At 32.7% G+C, this 20,285-nt stretch overlaps 1 protein-coding gene across 1 annotated transcript in view; it reads right to left on the reverse strand.

Moving 5' to 3' along the window:
• Positions 1-20,285, reverse strand: part of LOC120432507 (protein sidekick-2-like) — a 203,207-nt gene that overhangs the window by 20,700 nt on the left and 162,222 nt on the right. Inside the window, exons 5-6 of the mRNA XM_039597728.2 lie at positions 13,225-13,406; positions 9,997-10,184 (exon numbers count right to left, since the gene is read on the reverse strand). Of these exons, the coding sequence (XP_039453662.1) occupies positions 9,997-10,184; positions 13,225-13,406 (370 nt within the window). The remainder of the gene's footprint in view (positions 1-9,996; positions 10,185-13,224; positions 13,407-20,285) is intronic.

The raw sequence follows: 20,285 nt of genomic DNA on the forward strand, positions 1-20,285 counted from the left end.
TTGATGTTTGCCTGTCTCCCACGAGGGCCACGAGATACGTTGCTCCTTTGCTCGAAACGTCATAATTCCCGCTGATGGACGGAATTGGAACGGAACGACAAGATCAACGACGATGACAGCAGCAGCATCCTGCCACGTGAGTGCTGCTGCTTTTGACGTATCTCTGAGCCGCCTTTCGCGTGGTTCAATTAAAACGTATTATCCGCGTGTACTTTTGGGGCAAATCTAATTAACGGTGTAGCAGAGCGAAACTTCCGTTGAAGAACTTTGTTTGAAGAAATCACATACACACGGGGAGATGATGTGCTCAAGGGAGCGCGGAAGCAAGAGCTTAATTTGAGCTTTTCTCTCTCTTTCCGGTACATCAATCGTGTGACACGGGCTCGACGCAGCAGGGCGAAACTAAAAACGAGCTTTTCTACTTTTCTGTGAGGCGTTGCGGTTGTTTGAAGTGTGTCGTCGTGTCAACTGTCAATCTGTCGGAAAAGTGTTTGCTCAAATGTGGAGCTGTGGTAAGATTTTTTTTTCAAATTTGATGAAATAATACATTTTTGAGGAAATTATTCAATAAATAATCGTACATGATAAACTTCCAATCCAAATCTGATGCATGAAGTTTATCAAATCTTTCGTTTGTGTGATAAACTTTACCAAAACATTCATACACAATGCTGGATTTTGCATAGAATACCTAAATTTATTTTTAGTTCTGTGCCCTCTAAACAGCACTCCCAATCCCAACCAGAACGTCATTATTCACCGCGAGAGGCAAAGTGTGCCAAAGTCACGGAAAAATGTGGCGTGGCTGCCAGTAATATCAATTTTGCCCAAGAAAGGGCGTGTTTCTTTGCCACAAGTTGGAGTTTGGCAGAGCAATAGAGCGACGTCGAGTGAGCTGGAAATTCACCAAAAGTGAGCTATTTTCGTCAAGAGTTTAGTGGGATGCCTGTTGACGTGGGGGCGACTTTGGGCTCGACATGCTTCTCGGTGGAGCAAATTTTCAAGCTTGTTTGCTTGGTGGTGAGCTCCGTTTAGATTCATATCAAATTGAGGAAAAGGGTGAAAAAGGGGGTTTACTTGACCGCTTTTATATTTAAAACACCCACTTTAACGAACTTTAGGTTTTTTTGTGGTCTCTATTGCAAGTTTATGCTCGAACTTTGATGGCTGAAGGCTTGAATGGGGAGAGCATCCGGACCTCTTTCTAATTTAAAAAAATGAAAAACTGCGACTATTTTCAAAAAAGTCACCTAAAAATGGATTTAACTTGAAAACGGTGCACTTTATCAAAATTTCACTAAAGTACTTTTTGATTGCAAATTTAATTTTACATCGAAAAATGAAGTTGAAAAATTTTTGCGACCAATTTTTCGATAAAAAAAAATAGTATTGATTCAAAAATTCATAACTCACTCAAAGATTTTTTGCACAACCTGGAAATTTCTGAAAAGTTGGCATTTTATGTCCTCTAAAACATATCAAAAAATAAAAAAAAATAGTGTTATTTTGCAAATTTAGTTTTAGTGACAAAAAGTTAAATAAAAAAATCACCAAAATTTTTTTTACCGTGTATCATTTTTTTCCAGTGTAGTCCATATCCATACCTACATCTTTGCCGAAGACACCAAATCGATAAAAAAAATCCTTCAAAAGATACAAATTTTTGAATTTTCATACATCATTTTTGTATGGCCAGCTGCCAAATTTGTATGGAAAATTATATGGACAAACTAATGATGCAAAATGGCTTCTTTAGGTATACCGAAGGCACCAAAAAAGTTTCAGTCGGATTAAAAAATACAAAAAAATCGAAAGACCTAAATCTGAGAGAACTGCTCGGTAGTTAAATATTCAAAAATCTTTTGACTGAATTTTCTGATCAATTTAGTGTCTTCAGATAAGTTGTATGTATTATTCAGAAATTTGAAAAAAATACACGAAAAAAAATGCCTTTTTTTACTATAAAAATAAAGTAAAATTACATTTCCCAAAATACGTATTTTTTGATTTTCGACTTTTTTTGTATGTTTTAGGCATTTAAAAACTTGCAACTTTTGAGCCATATAGAAGTAGAGTCGAAAATTCTGCCACCGAGTCATGATTTTTTTTGAAAAAATAGTGATTTTCTGAAACATAATAATTACATACAAAAAAAATTAACTTAATTTTAATTGTAAATTTGAAATTGCGATCGAAAAGGACTTCTGATTGCTGAGATACAGTGGCTCAAAAAAAAACCACCATTTTCTAATGTCGATATCTAAGCAACTAATGATTCGATTTTCAATGTTAAAATATGGAACAAATATGAAATCAATATTCATTTTTTTTTAAAAAACAAAACAAAATATTGTTTTCAAAAAGATCGGAAAATTTTACGATTTTTTTTTATAAAATTTCGATTTTTCCAAAAAACACTGTTCAAAAAAATATTACTAAACGGAAAAATGATTGACCATACTTCTCTATAGCTCAAAAGTTGCGAGGTTTTGGCCCCAAAAAAATGTCAAAAAATTTCGAAGATCAAAAGTTTTTGTTAAAAAGTTAACCAAAACATGGGCAAAAAAATATCGTTGCCTTATTTTTTTCTCAATATTCCTCAACAATACCTACAACATTGAAGAAAACACCAATTTGATCAGAAAATTCACTCAAAAGTTAGAGCTATTTGAATATTTACGTAACATTTTTTGTATGGGCAGTTGCCAAAACTGTATGGATACTTGTATGGGTGAACCAATTACACAAAAAGCTACCTTAATCATAAGGAAGGCCCCCACAAAGTTTGGGCCAAATAAAAAAATACGAATAAAATCCATTTTCGGTTTTGGTAGGTAGAGAATTGCTGATTTTGGACACAAACTTGATTTATTTATTTTTTTAATTCGGAATCAGTACAAAAAAAGTAACACAAACATCACTAAAGTGTTCATAACTTAAGACAGGGTTGCCAGATGACCTAACCGTCGATGTATAATACACTGGGACTTGAGTTGTTTTTTGGTCACTTTTGTGACATCCGGATATTTTCGCAAACTCATTTTTATATATAAATTTTTGACTATTCAGGCTATTACATAAATTTTCAAAAGGATTTGTCAAAAATAAATATTTGTTCAAGAAACTTCAGAAACTTCAAGTTCAAGTGCAATCAGATGAAATCAATTGAAAATGCATTCCCCTGGTATACATGAATGTGGGTCTCCGAGCTTTTTATAAAAAGTTCATTTTCAGAGCAGCATTATAGCTTTATTGAGGAAGGCAAGTTTGCCTTTAAATTTTCTCTGGACTGCACTACTGAAGTTGGTTAAGTGAAAATTGCTTCACATAAAATTTATCCGTAAATAATCGAAAAAGTTTTGTCGCACAATTTACATTCATTCAATGTTGATTGGACACATAAGTGACAACAACTCCAACTCAATTACAAACTGCTCGACAACTCGTCCGAAAAAGTTCGCAGTCCTGGCTACAATCATAGCCCAAAACCACTGCCAAAACAATGGGGGAGGGGTGAGGGAAAGGGTTGTTCCCATCACAAACATGTTATCCTGTCTCGGTAGCACACTATCACGTACACAATTACAATTACAACCACTAACCACGAAAGATAAAATCTCGCCCTGGAATTCACCTCCAACCTTGCCGCCAAACCGCGACACCCTTTCTCTCTCTTGCTCACTTCCGCCAACGAGGTCATCCGATATCTACAGGTACCCATCACAACTCGACTCTTCTGTCTCATTTGGCCGCTCTCTATTTCTACTCAACGGTCTCGGTGTGGTGGTCGAAAGCCAATAAATTACATCGATCGCTATCGCAATGTAGCAATGTAACGATCCGTTAAGCCATTCTCAAAATACCGTACACTTTGTTGCGAGAAAAAAAATGAATTTCATATTCTTGATGCTATTTCTAATGAATTGATTTATGTTTTGTTATGTTTTGGTTAAAACTTTACCGCAATTATTTTCTGGTTGAAAAGTTTGAAAAACTAAACCTCCCTTTGAAAATTTTAAAGTTTAATAGTGTTATCGATTAAAACTGGTATTTGAATTAAAAACATTTCAAATTTCTTGAATTGATTTTAATTTAAGTCATATTTAAGCTCATTTGATTGTATTTTCAATGTTTGTAAAATTTAAATATATAGTACCGTAAAAAGTTTGACTACTATAGTAGCAGTAGCAACAAACCACCCGAATAATCCAAACAAGAAAAGAAAACAAAATAAAGACAAGGACTCTTGTACGACTTTGTGGGTTTAGTCCTCTCAAGAAACATCGATGAGTTTTCATTTTTTCAAAGATCTAGAGGTGGGCAAAACCGCTCTTTTTTAGGAGCCGCTCATTTTCGTTCGCTCATTAAAAAGAGCCGCTCTTTTGAACGGCTCTTTCGCTCTTTTTCATTCTTTTTATAAAAATGTTATTTTTAAGAATGGTGTGATTTTTAAAGTTATTTCACTTTGGACTTTTATAAATCATCTGAAAAAAATCCAAAACCAAGTAAATGCCCTTAAAATCCAAAGGTTTTGACGGTCTCTATATCAAGATTTCTACTCAAACCTAAACTTTCAAAAAATTGAATGGCATCCAAACATTAATCTAGGATATTGAAGAAATTGATATTAATTTTAAAATTGCGTTTATTTTTGCCAAAATTAAATTTTGCTGACATTTTATTTGGAGAAAATATTCTGCGAACTCTTTTCTACATTTTGATTTAATCGATAAAGTCCATAAACGCTAAAGTTTAATCGGACAAGAGAGTTTTTTTTTCCAAAATCTCTCAACTATTTAGTAGGTTTTTTTATTAATATTTTACAATGCTAAGCAATTTTAAATGTTAAGCAATTTTAAATGCTCAAATTAGTATTCGGGTAATACTTTAACGTGCGATCAGTTGTTTAATGAAAATTGTTAAGTAGTATTTGGCAGCAAAGCTATATTGCACCCAGAACTGGGCATCGGCATACGAGAGGATAAAGAGCACGATTCGGTAGTACAATGGTACTGTGTGCGGACGGAGAGGATAAATCCCGAAATTACCGAGAGTACTTTACTCATGGTTCATTTTCAAAAAAAGTTCATCTATCAAAAAAAAAAAAAAAGTACCGGTACCGAGACTCGAACCCAAGACCTTCGGCATATTGAACCGTGCCTTTGCCGTATGGGCCACCAAGGTTCGGTGATTAAGTGGCGGTTGTTTGTCCATATAAGCCACTCAATAGGATAAACTGTTCCAATGAACGAATGAACACGCGAGAGGACTATACTCTCGCAATATAGCACTTTCCTCACGTTTCTTTTCGTGAGGACTATCCCCTCGTTCTTTAACTTTGGGTGTGGGATTTATTTTTATATGCAATCATTGTTTAATGTGGAATTGCGTTTACAATTTTTATTACAAATTTGATGCTACAATTTGTTCGATATTCAAATAATTATACTTATAACAAGTTTTAAAATCATTCCATCTTGGAACGGTTCTTTCAAAAGACCGGAGTTTAAAAAAGAACCGCGGTTTTTTTTGTGAGCCATGGTTCGTTCGCTCTTTTTAGTGAACCGGCTCTTTGAGCGGCTCGCTCTTTTTTTACCCACCTCTACATAGATCTCTCCATCACCAAACCAGCACAGAGCCGTTGGCTAATGAATATATTTGGATTTTTCACTGAGGAAAGGTTATAAAATCACTCAAAAAATTAACTTCTCAAATAAGCTTCGGCTTTAGTTGAACGAATATAGTCCAGATTTGTTTCTTTCGGTCCAGTGTTGGATCTCATACCTTGGTATTAAAAATGGTAATGTTTGAATTAGTTGATCAATAGTTATGCAAACAAATAATTTTGGTAGATTATAGCGGCCGTCACAATAGCTTGTGAGATCTCTTCTTGTGTCTCGTGATTCCCAGCGAAGGCATTCTCTCTCTCTATCACTCCTCCCCTTTTCCTTGACTTTGCGCTCTCATCGCTGAGTCTCTCAATCTCAACGAAAACTGCAATGAAAGAACGCGAGATGGCGATTACGAGCCGATCACGCATGACGTCCCGTTAAACTGCGTTTGTGAAATTGGTTTTGTGGCGGCTTTTGTGGTTAAACGCTGTTGCGTTAGCATGAGCGTGCAAGCGGGAATGAGAGAGAAAAAGGAAAATGTCAATCGCGAGTGTGTAAACACGAACACGTGTTCGGCTATGATCGGCGCTGAGAGTTTCAATGATTATTCAGGCGAGATAATTGTAGTTGCTGAGAGCTGATACAGAGAAACCTCTTTTTACGCGATGCGTTACGTTTTTCTAATTTGTCGATTTCTCTGGAACGACACAACATTTTCACAATCTTTTAAAAGCAATTTGTACACCTAGAACTGGGCATCGGCATACGAGAGGATAAATAGCACGATTCGGTAGTAAAATGGTACTGTGTGCGGACGGAGAGGATAAATCCCGAAATTACCGAGAGTACTTTACTCATGGTTCATTTTCCACAAAAAATTCATCTATCAAAAAAAAAAAAAGTACCGATACCGAGACTCGAACCCAAGACCTTCGGCACATTGAACCGTGCCTTTGCCGTATGGGCCACCATGGTTCGGTGACTAAGTGGTGGTCGTTTGTCCATATAAGCCACTCATAGGATGAACTGTTCCAATGAACGAATGAACACGCGAGAGGACTATACTCTCGCAATATAGCACTTTCCTCACGTTTCTTTTCGTGAGGACAATCCCCTCGTTCTTTAACTTTGGGTGTAGGTTTTGTTCAGAACTACAAAACGCTTTTTGAAGCTAGCAAAAATAATGTATGGAATTTTGTCAAAATATTGAAAGCGACGCAAAATTTATATCTCTGAAGGAAAAATCATGACAATGATGGAAGTCTTCACGTTAAGAGAAATCGACGAAACAAATAGCGTAACGCCACCGCGTAAAAAGAGGTTTCTCTGTATTTTGATATTTTAACAACCCTGATCTCAACAGTTCCGTTAGTCAACTTATACCTATAATTTGGTCGCAGTGGTACAAGGCTCTACAAAAAAAATCAACTTTTGACCAGTTGCGACTAAAAATGAAAAAAAATCTTTACAAAGATTTTTTGGTAGGCTTTTTTGCAAGCATTCGGGCGCTTTCAAATATAAACAGGATGCTTTTGCAATTGACTTTGTGAAGAAACCATCATTCACTGACGTAATTTAAGCATTTTTTTATTTGCAAAAACTGTTAGATTTTTGCAACGTGATTTAACACGCTAAAACTTGCAATTTCCACGAGGAGCATTGTTCTGTTCATCAATCTGAATGTGAAAAAATGTTAAAAACCTAGAAAATGTTGTGTTAAATTTACAGAAAATTCATTTTATACGGTATTTTAAATCATTATTTTTTTCAATTCAAACCATAAATAAGCAAGAATATAATCTGTTACAAAATCTATAAAATACATACAAAATAGGCCTTGAAATTAAAATTTCCACAGAAAACAATCAACCAAATCATCATGTCATCAAGTGAAAATTTCACGGGGTTCTGAAAAAAAAATTAATATTCTAAAATGGCCTGATATTTAAAATCAATTCTGTTCAATTATATTATTCCATATCCTGATTGCTACGACTAGTGATTTTTCGCGATTTCGCGGAAGCCGCGTAATCCGTGAAATTTTTCCCTGGCCGTGAAATTTTGTAAGTACCGTGAAATGCCACGAAATTTTATGTATTTCATTGATAAATCGCTCCTCAGTACATTTAAGCATTATTTATTTTATTCTAAATACTTTACAAGATTTTTAACAAGCATTTTGAATGTAGTTTTCAAACCAAACAAATATTGCTTGTCAGATTAAGAACTATTTTTTAAATATATTGTTCATTAAAATATTGTATGAAACGCAAAAATTGATTCTACATTTCCAGCAAAATTTATTTATTCCTTAAAATTCCAAAAAGATTGTAAAAGAACATTATTTAACACTACAATGAAAGAACGCAAAAAAGGTATTTGTTGAGCATTTGCAATGGTTTATAGTATTCTGCAATTATCAACTGCTTTTATGAGTTTTGCCTAAAAGTTATTCAAATACTCGAATTCCTCTATTGTTGAACCTAGGAAAAGAAATAATGTTTCATATATTTTTAGTTTTATAACACCTCACAGAAAAAAATGATGGTAATATTACATCTGGGAAGGGGTACATCTTTTATGTCAGAAAAAAGGTGTAATTTTACCTCCGGAAATGTGTAATTTTACCACTTTTCTGGTGTAATGTCACTTTTCCAGTCTAAATTGAGGTAAAATTACATCATAAAAGAGGTAATATTCAACCTTCCAAAATTACAGCTTCCAAATTTACATTATTTTTTTTCTGTGTTGTTTTACTACTTATTATCTCAATGAAATTAAATTAAATTTGCTGAACCATAAATTAAAGTGACGGAAATTTTCCCAAAAAAATTCAAAATAAATCCAGTATGAAACGAAACTATTGGCACTACGCCCCCCGGGGCATGGCCTTCCTCTAACGTGGGATTTCTGCTCCAGCGCCTCTGACGAGACAGGAGAAACCGGGACCGACGTTTTACTTCACCATCCGATAGAAGCTCAGTGGATAAGGCGGGAATCGATCCCGCGTCTCATAGCATCATCGGGATCGGCAGCCGAAGCCGCTACCCCTGTGCCACGAGACCCCGGAGTGACGGAAATTTTCCCAAAAAAATTAAAATAAATCCAGTATATATTTTTTTAAATCATCATTTATGTCAGGAGATTCTATCTGCTACTTACTTTTAAAACAATTTTCTGTTCATAATTACGCTAAAAGAGTTCATTTTTACATTTATTTTGAGCAGTTTTTAGAGTACCGTGAAATTGCCGTGAAATTCCAATATTTTGTAATTGGCATGCCGCGAAATTTCGATTTTTTGCCGTGAAAAATCACTAGCCCTACTGATCACGAACCCGAGGTCCGTTTTTTGATATCTCGTGACGGAGGGACGGTACGACCCTATTCATTTTTGAACAGGCGAAAAAATACATGCTTTTCAATAATTTGCAGTCTGAAACGGTGACGAGATAGAAAATTGGTGTCAAAGAGACTTTTATGTAAAATTGAACATGTCATTTTAAGGGAAATTTAATGTACTTTTCTAATCTGCACAAGGGTAATTTTCTTAATTAGAACAAAAATTTTAATTTCAAAATTTCGTGATTTTATAATTTTACATGCTTTTTAAGAGTGTAACAATGTTCTACAAAGTTGTAGAGCAGACAATTACATAAATTTTGGTTCATAAACTTAAGGGATTTGCTTATAACCATCACGATTTTACGAAAAAAAAGTTTTGGAAAATTTTTGGAGTTGGCGGTGAACTAGGTACTTCATTATAATTACCATAGTTTTTAATAATTTCGAAAAACGAGTATTTTAAAAGTCACCTTATAATTTACGAGTAAACTGTCACTAATCAAGCTTTTTTCGACATTCTTGCCCTTTCAAGTCAATTCACTCGTTTGGTAATAAATTGCTCCAATGAAACATTTCCCACCCACCTTCTTCGCGCGCCACCACTTTGAAAGGCAAATTCCACCAAATTCGAGGGAGAGAGAGAGAAAAAAAAAGAGTCGGGAAACTTTCCGCCCCGGGAATAAATGACCTCCCATTAATCGAAATTGATTCACCTTTCCGCACGTACAACCCGAACAGTCAGATGTGTGCCAGTTAATGGACTGCTTTCCCCTTGGTATATACTTCAAACCTGGCGTCCTGTCGGATTTCCGCCGCTAGAATCGGAACTGATTTGTTTGTACAAATCGGTGGAACTAGATTTATCATGCCCTGGTTGGGGTTTCAACCCGATCTGGGTAATGATGGCGAACTTTTCAGCTTTTTTTCTATGATTTTCTTAATTAAAATTTGATTTTGAGAAAAAAAAAAATATTTGACGTTTCGACGTCCTAAATTTCTTCACGAGGATGGCAAACCTCAAATTTTATTTAAAAGTCCTACCTCAACGGAGCTGTCCCGGATGTAGATCTCCTTGACGTCGTCCGGGTTGCGGTCCCGCGTCCGGTACGTGATCCGATAGCCGAGGAACTCGCCGAGGATCGTGTCCGGCGGCGGTGGCTTCCACGAGATGTACAGCGACGTGGCGGACGTGTTGTGGGCGATCGTGGTGACCGGTTTGCCGGTGGGTGCTGAAATGAAAAGAGAAAATTTGCGGTTGTTATTCTTTCTATTATTTTTAGTTTCTTCAAATGTGTTCAAATGTTTTCGAATGACTTTAGATGTATTCTGTTGCCTTCAAATGTCTTTAAAAATCTGTATATTTGGTCATTGTCTTCAAGTGTCTTCAAAACGATGCTTCTGTGCTATCTTGTACTAAGCTTGCTGGTTTTCCTATTATGCTATTCATAAGAGGGATCGAAATGTCTTCAGATGACTTTGGATAGTCTTATTGTCTTCAAATGTCTTTAGATGTGTCTTAACTCCGCAAATGTCCTCAATTGTCTCCAATTGTCCAACTGTTTAAATTTCTTCAACTGTCTTCAAATGACTTAAGATGTGTCCTAATGCCTTCAAATGTCTTTAACTGTCTTCAAATGTCTCTAGATGTGACCTATTGTCTTCAAATGCCTTCAATTGTCTCCAACTGTCTTCACATGTTTTAGATGTGTCCTATTGTCTTCAAATGTCTTCAGTTGTCTTCAAATGTCTTCAACTTTCTTCAAATGTCTTCAACTGTTTTCAACAGTCTTCAAGTGTCTTCAAATGACTTAATTTTTTTCCAATTGCCTTCAAATGTCTTTACATGTGACCTATTGTCTTCAATTGTTTTCAATTGTCTTCAACTGTCTTCAGATTCAGTCTTTAGACACAGACTGCTTTAGATGTGTCCTCATGTCTTCAAATGTCTCCAAATGTCTTCAAATGTTTTCAAATGACCTTAATTGTCTTCCTTTTCTTCCTTTTGTCCTCAAACGACTTCAACTGTCTTCAAATGACTTTAGTTGTATCCTATTGACTTCAAATGTCTTCAAGTGTCTCCGATTGTCTTTGACTCTTTTCAACTTCAACTTTCTTCAAATGTCTTCAAATGTCTTCAAATGTCCTCAAATGAATTTAAATGTGACCTAAATGTCTTCAACTGTCTTCAAGTGTCTTCAAATGACTTCAACTTTTTCCTGTTGTCTTCAATTGTTTTCAATTGTCTTCAACTGTCTTCAGATTCAGTCTTTAGATGTGTCTTCTTGTCTTCGAATGACTTAAATTGTCTTTAAATGCTTTCAAATGTATCCAAACATCCTCAAGTGTCTTTCTTTTCTTCCTTTTGTCCTCAAACGACTTCAACTGTCTTCAAATGACTTTAGTTGTATCCTATTGACTTCAAATGTCTTCAAGTGTCTCCGATTGTCTTTGACTCTTTTCAACTTCAACTTTCTTCAAATGTCTTCAAATGTCTTCAAATGTCCTCAAATGAATTTAAATGTGACTTAAATGTCTTCAACTGTCTTCAAGTGTCTTCAAATTACTTCAACTTTTTCCTGTTGTCTTCAATTGTTTTCAATTGTCTTCAACTGTCTTCAGATTCAGGTTTTAGATGTGTCTTCTTGTCTTCAAATGACTTAAATTGTCTTCAAATGTTTTCAAATGTATCCAAACATCCTCAAGTGTCTTTCTTTTCTTCCTTTTGTCCTCAAACGACTTCAACTGTCTTCTAATGACATTAGTTGTATCCTATTGACTTCAAATAACTTCGAATGTCTCCAACTGTCTTCGACTCTTTTCAACTTCAATTATCTTCAAATTGACGTTTGGAGATCCTCAAAGCTAATTTGTAATGCGTCTTAAAATTTATTCGAACTAAACATTTGTCATGATTTAAACTGCCTTAGAATTTCTTAAAAATTCTATCAAAATCCTGTTGAATGTTTTTTTTATGTATTTATGTCTAAAAGTGTATTTACCCGTCTTCCAGTGTCTTCAGATTTCGTCAAGTCATCAAGTCTTCAAAATTTTAAGTCTTCAAAAGGCTTATATTCATCAAAACTCCACAATCTTAAAAAAAATCGTACCAACTAGGGAAACCACTTAGCCGTTCTCGAAGCGAACCACACCGATGGCATACTTTGTAGCAAATTCCTTTCCATCAGCAAATAGTGCAACATTTCTACAGTTTCCATCAACGGCTTCGCATGCTACCGTTCACTTCAGGCTATAGAAAATGCACTCGATCAAAATTGCTCCAGATTCCTCCAGTAGGGCAGCAATTTTGGATGCTGCACTTGCGTTGATTTTTAAGCGTTCTTGCCACAAGGCAACCCAACAAATTACATTAGTGAAGTTGCCTTTTAGAGGGGTGGGGAAATGTGAGGCTTGCTTTCTTTATTACTAGTTTTGAATTAAAATAAAATCTAATCAAATATTGAAATTCATTTTTTTTAAAGGTGGTAAGTGAACATTCAACATAAAAAATGACAATTACACGCAACACCCCAACAAAATGAACTGTTGCCATAATTTATTTGAAAACGACACAGCAACAGTTCGCACGAGCTGGGTTGCTCTTTTCGTTCGCAAATGAAATGCAAATGAAGTCAGCAATTACGATTAGATAATTTTCTTCATTGTTCGGTGTGGTGGCTACGAAAAAGTCGAGGGGAAGGAAAGCACAAGTTTCCAAGTGGGAAATTGGGAAATTTATGTGCGTATGCTCATGAGATAATAATGTTTCGGTTTATGGGGGGTAAATTTTGAGGGTGTGGAACGCCACTGAGCCATTTTGCTGTTAATTGTTGAACAAGTTTTTTGACCGCATTTCTAATGCCTTTGGAAAATAGCTTTTCAATCACGGACGTCAGGTGAATGGTGGTAGAGTTGATTAACCAGTCTACAAGTCTACAAGTCTACAAGTCTACAAGTCTACAAGTCTACAAGTCTACAAGTCTACAAGTCTACAAGTCTACAAGTCTACAAGTCTACAAGTCTACAAGTCTACAAGTCTACAAGTCTACAAGTCTACAAGTCTACAAGTCTACAAGTCTACAAGTCTACAAGTCTACAAGTCTACAAGTCTACAAGTCTACAAGTCTACAAGTCTACAAGTCTACAAGTCTACAAGTCTACAAGTCTACAAGTCTACAAGTCTACAAGTCTACAAGTCTACAAGTCTACAAGTCTACAAGTCTACAAGTCTACAAGTCTACAAGTCTACAAGTCCACAAGTCTACAACTCACCTTCCCGCAGCGTCACAAAGTAGTACGACTCCTTCGACGGCGGGCTACGTCCCAGCTCGTTGATCGCAATCACCCGGAAGCTGTACACCGTGAACGGCAACAGATTGCTGACCTGAAACGTGGTCGCGTTGTCCTTGGTCCGGATGGTGGCCGCCTGATCCCAGCCGCCGTTTTCTCCAACCCTGCAAGCAAACACGAGAATTATTGATTAAAGAGACCCGGCTCAAGTAATTCAAATCCAATCGATCCCAGCGAATCCTTTGTGCCCGGCCAGAATTGATTATCACACATTAATAACTCATGTCGACAAACAACAATGGAGCTGCCTGGGTCAATTATCTGATAAACTCTGGGAAGATCCCCAGCTTGCTTGATTCTTGCCCAAATCACCCCCCCTGGGAAGAATTGTCACGATGAATGCAATTAATTACACATCTACACGGCACAAGAATACGACCCCCATTGTTTTCTAGAACAAGACATGGTCGTCTGGCAGAGCTCACTTTTCAACAATGCCCGTATTGTTTATGATGCATACACACGACGAACACTTGAACTCACTCATTTCGATCCCAGTACAGTTACTGCCAGCTAGTGCAAGTGCAAGATGGGGGGTTAGCACCGGAAAAGGAAAACCAAACACATTAAATTGAATGTTTTTATCACGTGTGCATTTCTCAGCTCGTTCCCTGAAGGAGTGCTCTCCACTCGGAGCAAATGTTGAGCAATTTTGCTTATGGGAAGGGTTGTCAGAATTGTTGCGGAAAGTCAGGATTAAGTTTGAGCTTTGAAATCGGAGAAAAGTGGGTTTCTATTACGGACTTTGAGTGGGTACTAGAAATATTGAAGTGAAATTTTAAAGTATGACGTTTTGACTCTTTAACGAATCAGGTTGGTTTCAGTACAACTTGAATCTTAAAAGAAAAAATTTTATGTTTACAAAACAAGTTCTATGTTTAGAAAAAATATTAACATATCAAATATTTCAAGCATAAAACAATAAACTAATAAAAAACAACACAATTTATCAATTAATCTTATTATCAATTCATCAATTTATCGATTTATCAATTGATCAATTTATCAATTTATCAATTTATCAATTTATCAATTTATCAATTTATCAATTTATCAATTTATCAATTTATCAATTTATCAATTTATCAATTTATCAATTTATCAATTTATCAATTTATCAATTTATCAATTTATCAATTTATCAATTTATCAATTTATCAATTTATCAATTTATCAATTTATCAATTTATCAATTTATCAATTTATCAATTTATCAATTTATCAATTTATCAATTTATCAATTTATCAATTTATCAATTTATCAATTTATCAATTTATCAATTTATCAATTTATCAATTTATCAATTTATCAATTTATCAATTTATCAATTTATCAATTTATCAATTTATCAATTTATCAATTTATCAATTTATCAATTTATCAATTTATCAATTTATCAATTTATCAATTTATCAATTTATCAATTTATCAATTTATCAATTTATCAATTTATCAATTTATCAATTTATCAATTTATCAATTTATCAATTTATCAATTTATCAATTTATCAATTTATCAATTTATCAATTTATCAATTTATCAATTTATCAATTTATCAATTTATCAATTTATCAATTTATCAATTTATCAATTTATCAATTTATCAATTTATCAATTTATCAATTTATCAATTTATCAATTTATCAATTTATCAATTTATCAATTTATCAATTTATCAATTTATCAATTTATCAATTTATCAATTTATCAATTTATCAATTTATCAATTTATCAATTTATCAATTTATCAATTTATCAATTTATCAATTTATCAATTTATCAATTTATCAATTTATCAATTTATCAATTTATCAATTTATCAATTTATCAATTTATCAATTTATCAATTTATCAATTTATCAATTTATCAATTTATCAATTTATCAATTTATCAATTTATCAATTTATCAATTTATCAATTTATCAATTTATCAATTTATCAATTTATCAATTTATCAATTTATCAATTTATCAATTTATCAATTTATCAATTTATCAATTTATCAATTTATCAATTTATCAATTTATCAATTTATCAATTTATCAATTTATCAATTTATCAATTTATCAATTTATCAATTTATCAATTTATCAATTTATCAATTTATCAATTTATCAATTTATCAATTTATCAATTTATCAATTTATCAATTTATCAATTTATCAATTTATCAATTTATCAATTTATCAATTTATCAATTTATCAATTTATCAATTTATCAATTTATCAATTTATCAATTTATCAATTTATCAATTTATCAATTTATCAATTTATCAATTTATCAATTTATCAATTTATCAATTTATCAATTTATCAATTTATCAATTTATCAATTTATCAATTTATCAATTTATCAATTTATCAATTTATCAATTTATCAATTTATCAATTTATCAATTTATCAATTTATCAATTTATCAATTTATCAATTTATCAATTTATCAATTTATCAATTTATCAATTTATCAATTTATCAATTTATCAATTTATCAATTTATCAATTTATCAATTTATCAATTTATCAATTTATCAATTTATCAATTTATCAATTTATCAATTTATCAATTTATCAATTTATCAATTTATCAATTTATCAATTTATCAATTTATCAATTTATCAATTTATCAATTTATCAATTTATCAATTTATCAATTTATCAATTTATCAATTTATCAATTTATCAATTTATCAATTTATCAATTTATCAATTTATCAATTTATCAATTTATCAATTTATCAATTTATCAATTTATCAATTTATCAATTTATCAATTTATCAATTTATCAATTTATCAATTTATCAATTTATCAATTTATCAATTTATCAATTTATCAATTTATCAATTTATCAATTTATCAATTTATCAATTTATCAATTTATCAATTTATCAATTTATCAATTTATCAATTTATCAATTTATCAATTTATCAATTTATCAATTTATCAATTTATCAATTTATCAATTTATCAATTTATCAATTTATCAATTTATCAATTTATCAATTTATCAATTTATCAATTTATCAATTTATCAATTTATCAATTTATCAATTTATCAATTTATCAATTTATCAATTTATCAATTTATCAATTTATCAATTTATCAATTTATCAATTTATCAATTTATCAATTTATCAATTTATCAATTTATCAATTTATCAATTTATCAATTTATCAATTTATCAATTTATCAATTTATCAATTTATTAATTTATCAATTTATCAATTTATCAATTTATCAATTTATCAATTTATCAATTTATCAATTTATCAATTTATCAATTTATCAATTTATCAATTTATCAATTTATCAATTTATCAATTTATCAATTTATCAATTTATCAATTTATCAATTTATCAATTTATCAATTTATCAATTTATCAATTTATCAATTTATCAATTTATCAATTTATCAATTTATCAATTTATCAATTTATCAATTTATCAATTTATCAATTTATCAATTTATCAATTTATCAATTTATCAATTTATCAATTTATCAATTTATCAATTTATCAATTTATCAATTTATCAATTTATCAATTTATCAATTTATCAATTTATCAATTTATCAATTTATCAATTTATCAATTTATCAATTTATCAATTTATCAATTTATCAATTTATTAATTTATCATTTGGCAGTGAATAAGCCTCAATTTCAGTGTTGTTAGTTTTTAGTTTTTAGTTTTTAGTTTTAAGTTTTTAGTTTTTAGTTTTTAGTTTTTAGTTTTTAGTTTTTAGTTTTTAGTTTTTAGTTTTTAGTTTTTAGTTTTTAGTTTTTAGTTTTTAGTTTTTAGTTTTTAGTTTTTAGTTTTTAGTTTTTAGTTTTTAGTTTTTAGTTTTTCGTTTTTCGTTTTTAGTTTTTAGTTTTTAGTTTTTAGTTTTTAGTTTTTAGTTTTTAGTTTTTAGTTTTTAGTTTTTAGTTTTTAGTTTTTAGTTTTTAGTTTTTAGTTTTTAGTTTTTAGTTTTTAGTTTTTAGTTTTTAGTTTTTAGATTTTAGTTTTTAGTTTTTAGTTTTTAGTTTTTAGTTTTTAGTTTTTAGTTTTTAGTTTTTAGTTTTTAGTTTTTAGTTTTTAGTTTTTAGTTTTTAGTTTTTAGTTTTTAGTTTTTAGTTTTTAGTTTTTAGTTTTTAGTTTTTAGTTTTTAGTTTTTAGTTTTTAGTTTTTAGTTTTTAGTTTTTAGTTTTTAGTTTTTAGTTTTTAGTTTTTAGTTTTTAGTTTTTAGTTTTTAGTTTTTAGTTTTTAGTTTTTAGTTTTTAGTTTTTAGTTTTTAGTTTTTAGTTTTTAGTTTTTAGTTTTTAGTTTTTAGTTTTTAGTTTTTAGTTTTTAGTTTTTAGTTTTTAGTTTTTAGTTTTTAGTTTTTAGTTTTTACTTTTTAGTTTAAATAAATCTTCATCATCATGGGTTAGTAGCACTGTCAAACTCTTTCAATCCGACATTGCCCAAAACATCAGTAATCTAACCACAGGGCAAAACTGGCAACCCTGCTCAGCTCGATTCAGCCCTCTCGGCATAAATCAGCAGTGAAATGAATAAATTTTCCCAGCTGTGGCAGTTGGTTTTTCCGTCGCAAGGCAACGTTCCCAGCCAACACCCGGAGGCACTCTCCGGACCGATGTTCGAGAAGGGATTAACTGTTCGGTGCTTTCTAGTTGCTTCGTCCGAAACAGTGCTGGCTGGTGGTCGTTCCGGGAAAATATCTGTGTTTGATTACAGAAGCTTAAAAATGGAGCTTTTAGCTATTATCTACTACCCAAAAGGCGGGAGGAAAATTTCTGAGCGCTTTTGGGTGCAGCAGTGCGACGTGTGAAAAAATTGTGGAAATTTATTTCCGCCTTTCCGGTTTGGAGCTTCGAAATGGGAGCCACTCCCTGCTTTTAAGCAAAACTGTGGTGATACTTTATCAGATCGTAAATTTTTGGTAGCTTTGCCACAAGTTGGCTGATGGTCAAGAATCAATGAAACCACACTTTGCTGGAACGATGCAAGTTTCATTGATGGTTTGTTTGATATTTATCAAATACTCCCACAACCCGTTCCAGAGTTCGGGCACAAAGCTCAATATTAAATTTATAACCCCATAAATACAAACTCCCAGTACTGACAATAGGGACAAATGTTCAAACACACACACACACACACACACTGGAAGTACGTCCGACATTCCAACTCCATTTCCTGGGTCGAGAGTACCTGAACCGATTCAAACCACAACCTCCTGCTCGCGTTCCCTTCCCCAAAAAAAGCCCTCTGCGAGACAATCTCCTGTTTATCTTTGGCACCACCCACGTGACCCCACACAAGGCCTCTCAGCATCCCAGCTCCAATATATCTCTCTCTCTCTTTCTGTTTCTGGTGCAGAGTGGTTTGGATTTCAAAACCAGATCACCAGGAGCAGTGCAGGACCAATGCACTTAGGTTAGGCTCTCTACTCTCGATGTAGTAAATTGCGGTAGTCAGTTACACACTGGGTTACACCAGGTCACAAAATTAAGGCTAATGTTTTATTCTTCAGAGTTTTTTTCTATTTGTTAATGAACTCGCGACAGCAATGTTGCATTGACAATTAGTAATTTTAATAATGTTCATGAAAATGTTTCACAAAATCCACTGTAACCATAACGTATATTTGCCGGAAGGTCGGAAGCACAAAGCCATCAATCTGAAAGTACCCTTCCTCGCTCTCAGTCTGTGGTGCGAAGGCAAGAGTGAGGGTGTAAGCTTACGGGGGTTTGCCCTGGAATCGAAGGAAAAGTCATCGATTAGAAACGTGGCACAAATGCAGAAGCATCGTTGCCTGGCCGCAGGCAGAAAGTTTCATATTTGCCTTGACCGCACCGCTTCGTCTCCTAAGGGATGATGACGGTGCTGGCAATGGCATTCCAAATGGGAAATCTGGTGAGCTTGGGGAATTTCGAGGTTGACTCCCGTTGCACTTGCAAATGGCTGAAGGCACTGGAAGCTGCCGGTTTGATGTTGTAAATTTTGCAGGTTGGCTACAGCATGTCGGACATGGCTGCAAACAGGAGCTTAACGAGTAGAACATCAATGTTTTGGAATTTGAGACCTTGAAATGTAAAAATGTCATCCATCCATAAACGACGTAGACACTTTTTTTTTAAATTTCAAAGCCCTGCCTTCCCTTTTAAATATCGCCACAATTGTGGAACAAAGCTGATTTTATGAAATATTTTTTTGCAAATTTTGTTGACAGTTGCTTTTTTTGGATCAGTATCTTAAAGCAAGTTTTGATGAATCATGATTTTTTTTTTAACCTGGCAAGACAAACTTTGTAAAGTATTTACCACGGGATAACTTACATTCAAATGTCTTTAATTCGTGTTTTTTTTGCCCCTGATAAATGTAACGGCTGATTTAAAAAATTAGTTAAAAGTTTAATTGTAAAGGATTTTGAAGAAAATGTAAAGAGGTCATTCTATGCCAACTCACACAGCAGCTATTCCGACATCGACATTTGATTGTAGTTTCACGAAAATCGAAATGCTTTAAGGGGTATTTTTGGACAGTGACAAAGGCATCCGATATCTCGTAACTTGAGGGCGATACGACCTTCAATTATTCAGGAGTTTCAAGAAAGTCTGAATGTCTTATGATTTCCAGTGACTTTGATAGGTTTGAGATTTTTCCACTTTGATGTTCAAAGTTTTTCTAGAAGAAGCTTTAACATTTTTTTTAATACTTTGTAAAGTTAGTTAACTTTCAGGAATAAATTGATAATTAACAGGAATATTTTATCAAAGAAAATAAGCTTGAATCGTCAAACGGAATGTATTTTCGGATTGTTTTGACTACTAAGAGAAGGTAAAATAAGTTTAAAATAATTAAATGTCTGTGTTTTTTTGCCTTCCTCACTGAGGTAAGGCTTTAATCCTGCACTAAAAATTAACTTTTCACAGAAAGCTCATAGACCCCCCCTTATGTATACCTATCGACTCAGAAAAGAAAGCTG

This window comes from Culex pipiens, chromosome 1 (assembly GCF_016801865.2).
Source record: "Culex pipiens pallens isolate TS chromosome 1, TS_CPP_V2, whole genome shotgun sequence".
In the NCBI taxonomy this organism is placed as follows: Eukaryota; Metazoa; Arthropoda; class Insecta; order Diptera; family Culicidae; genus Culex; species Culex pipiens.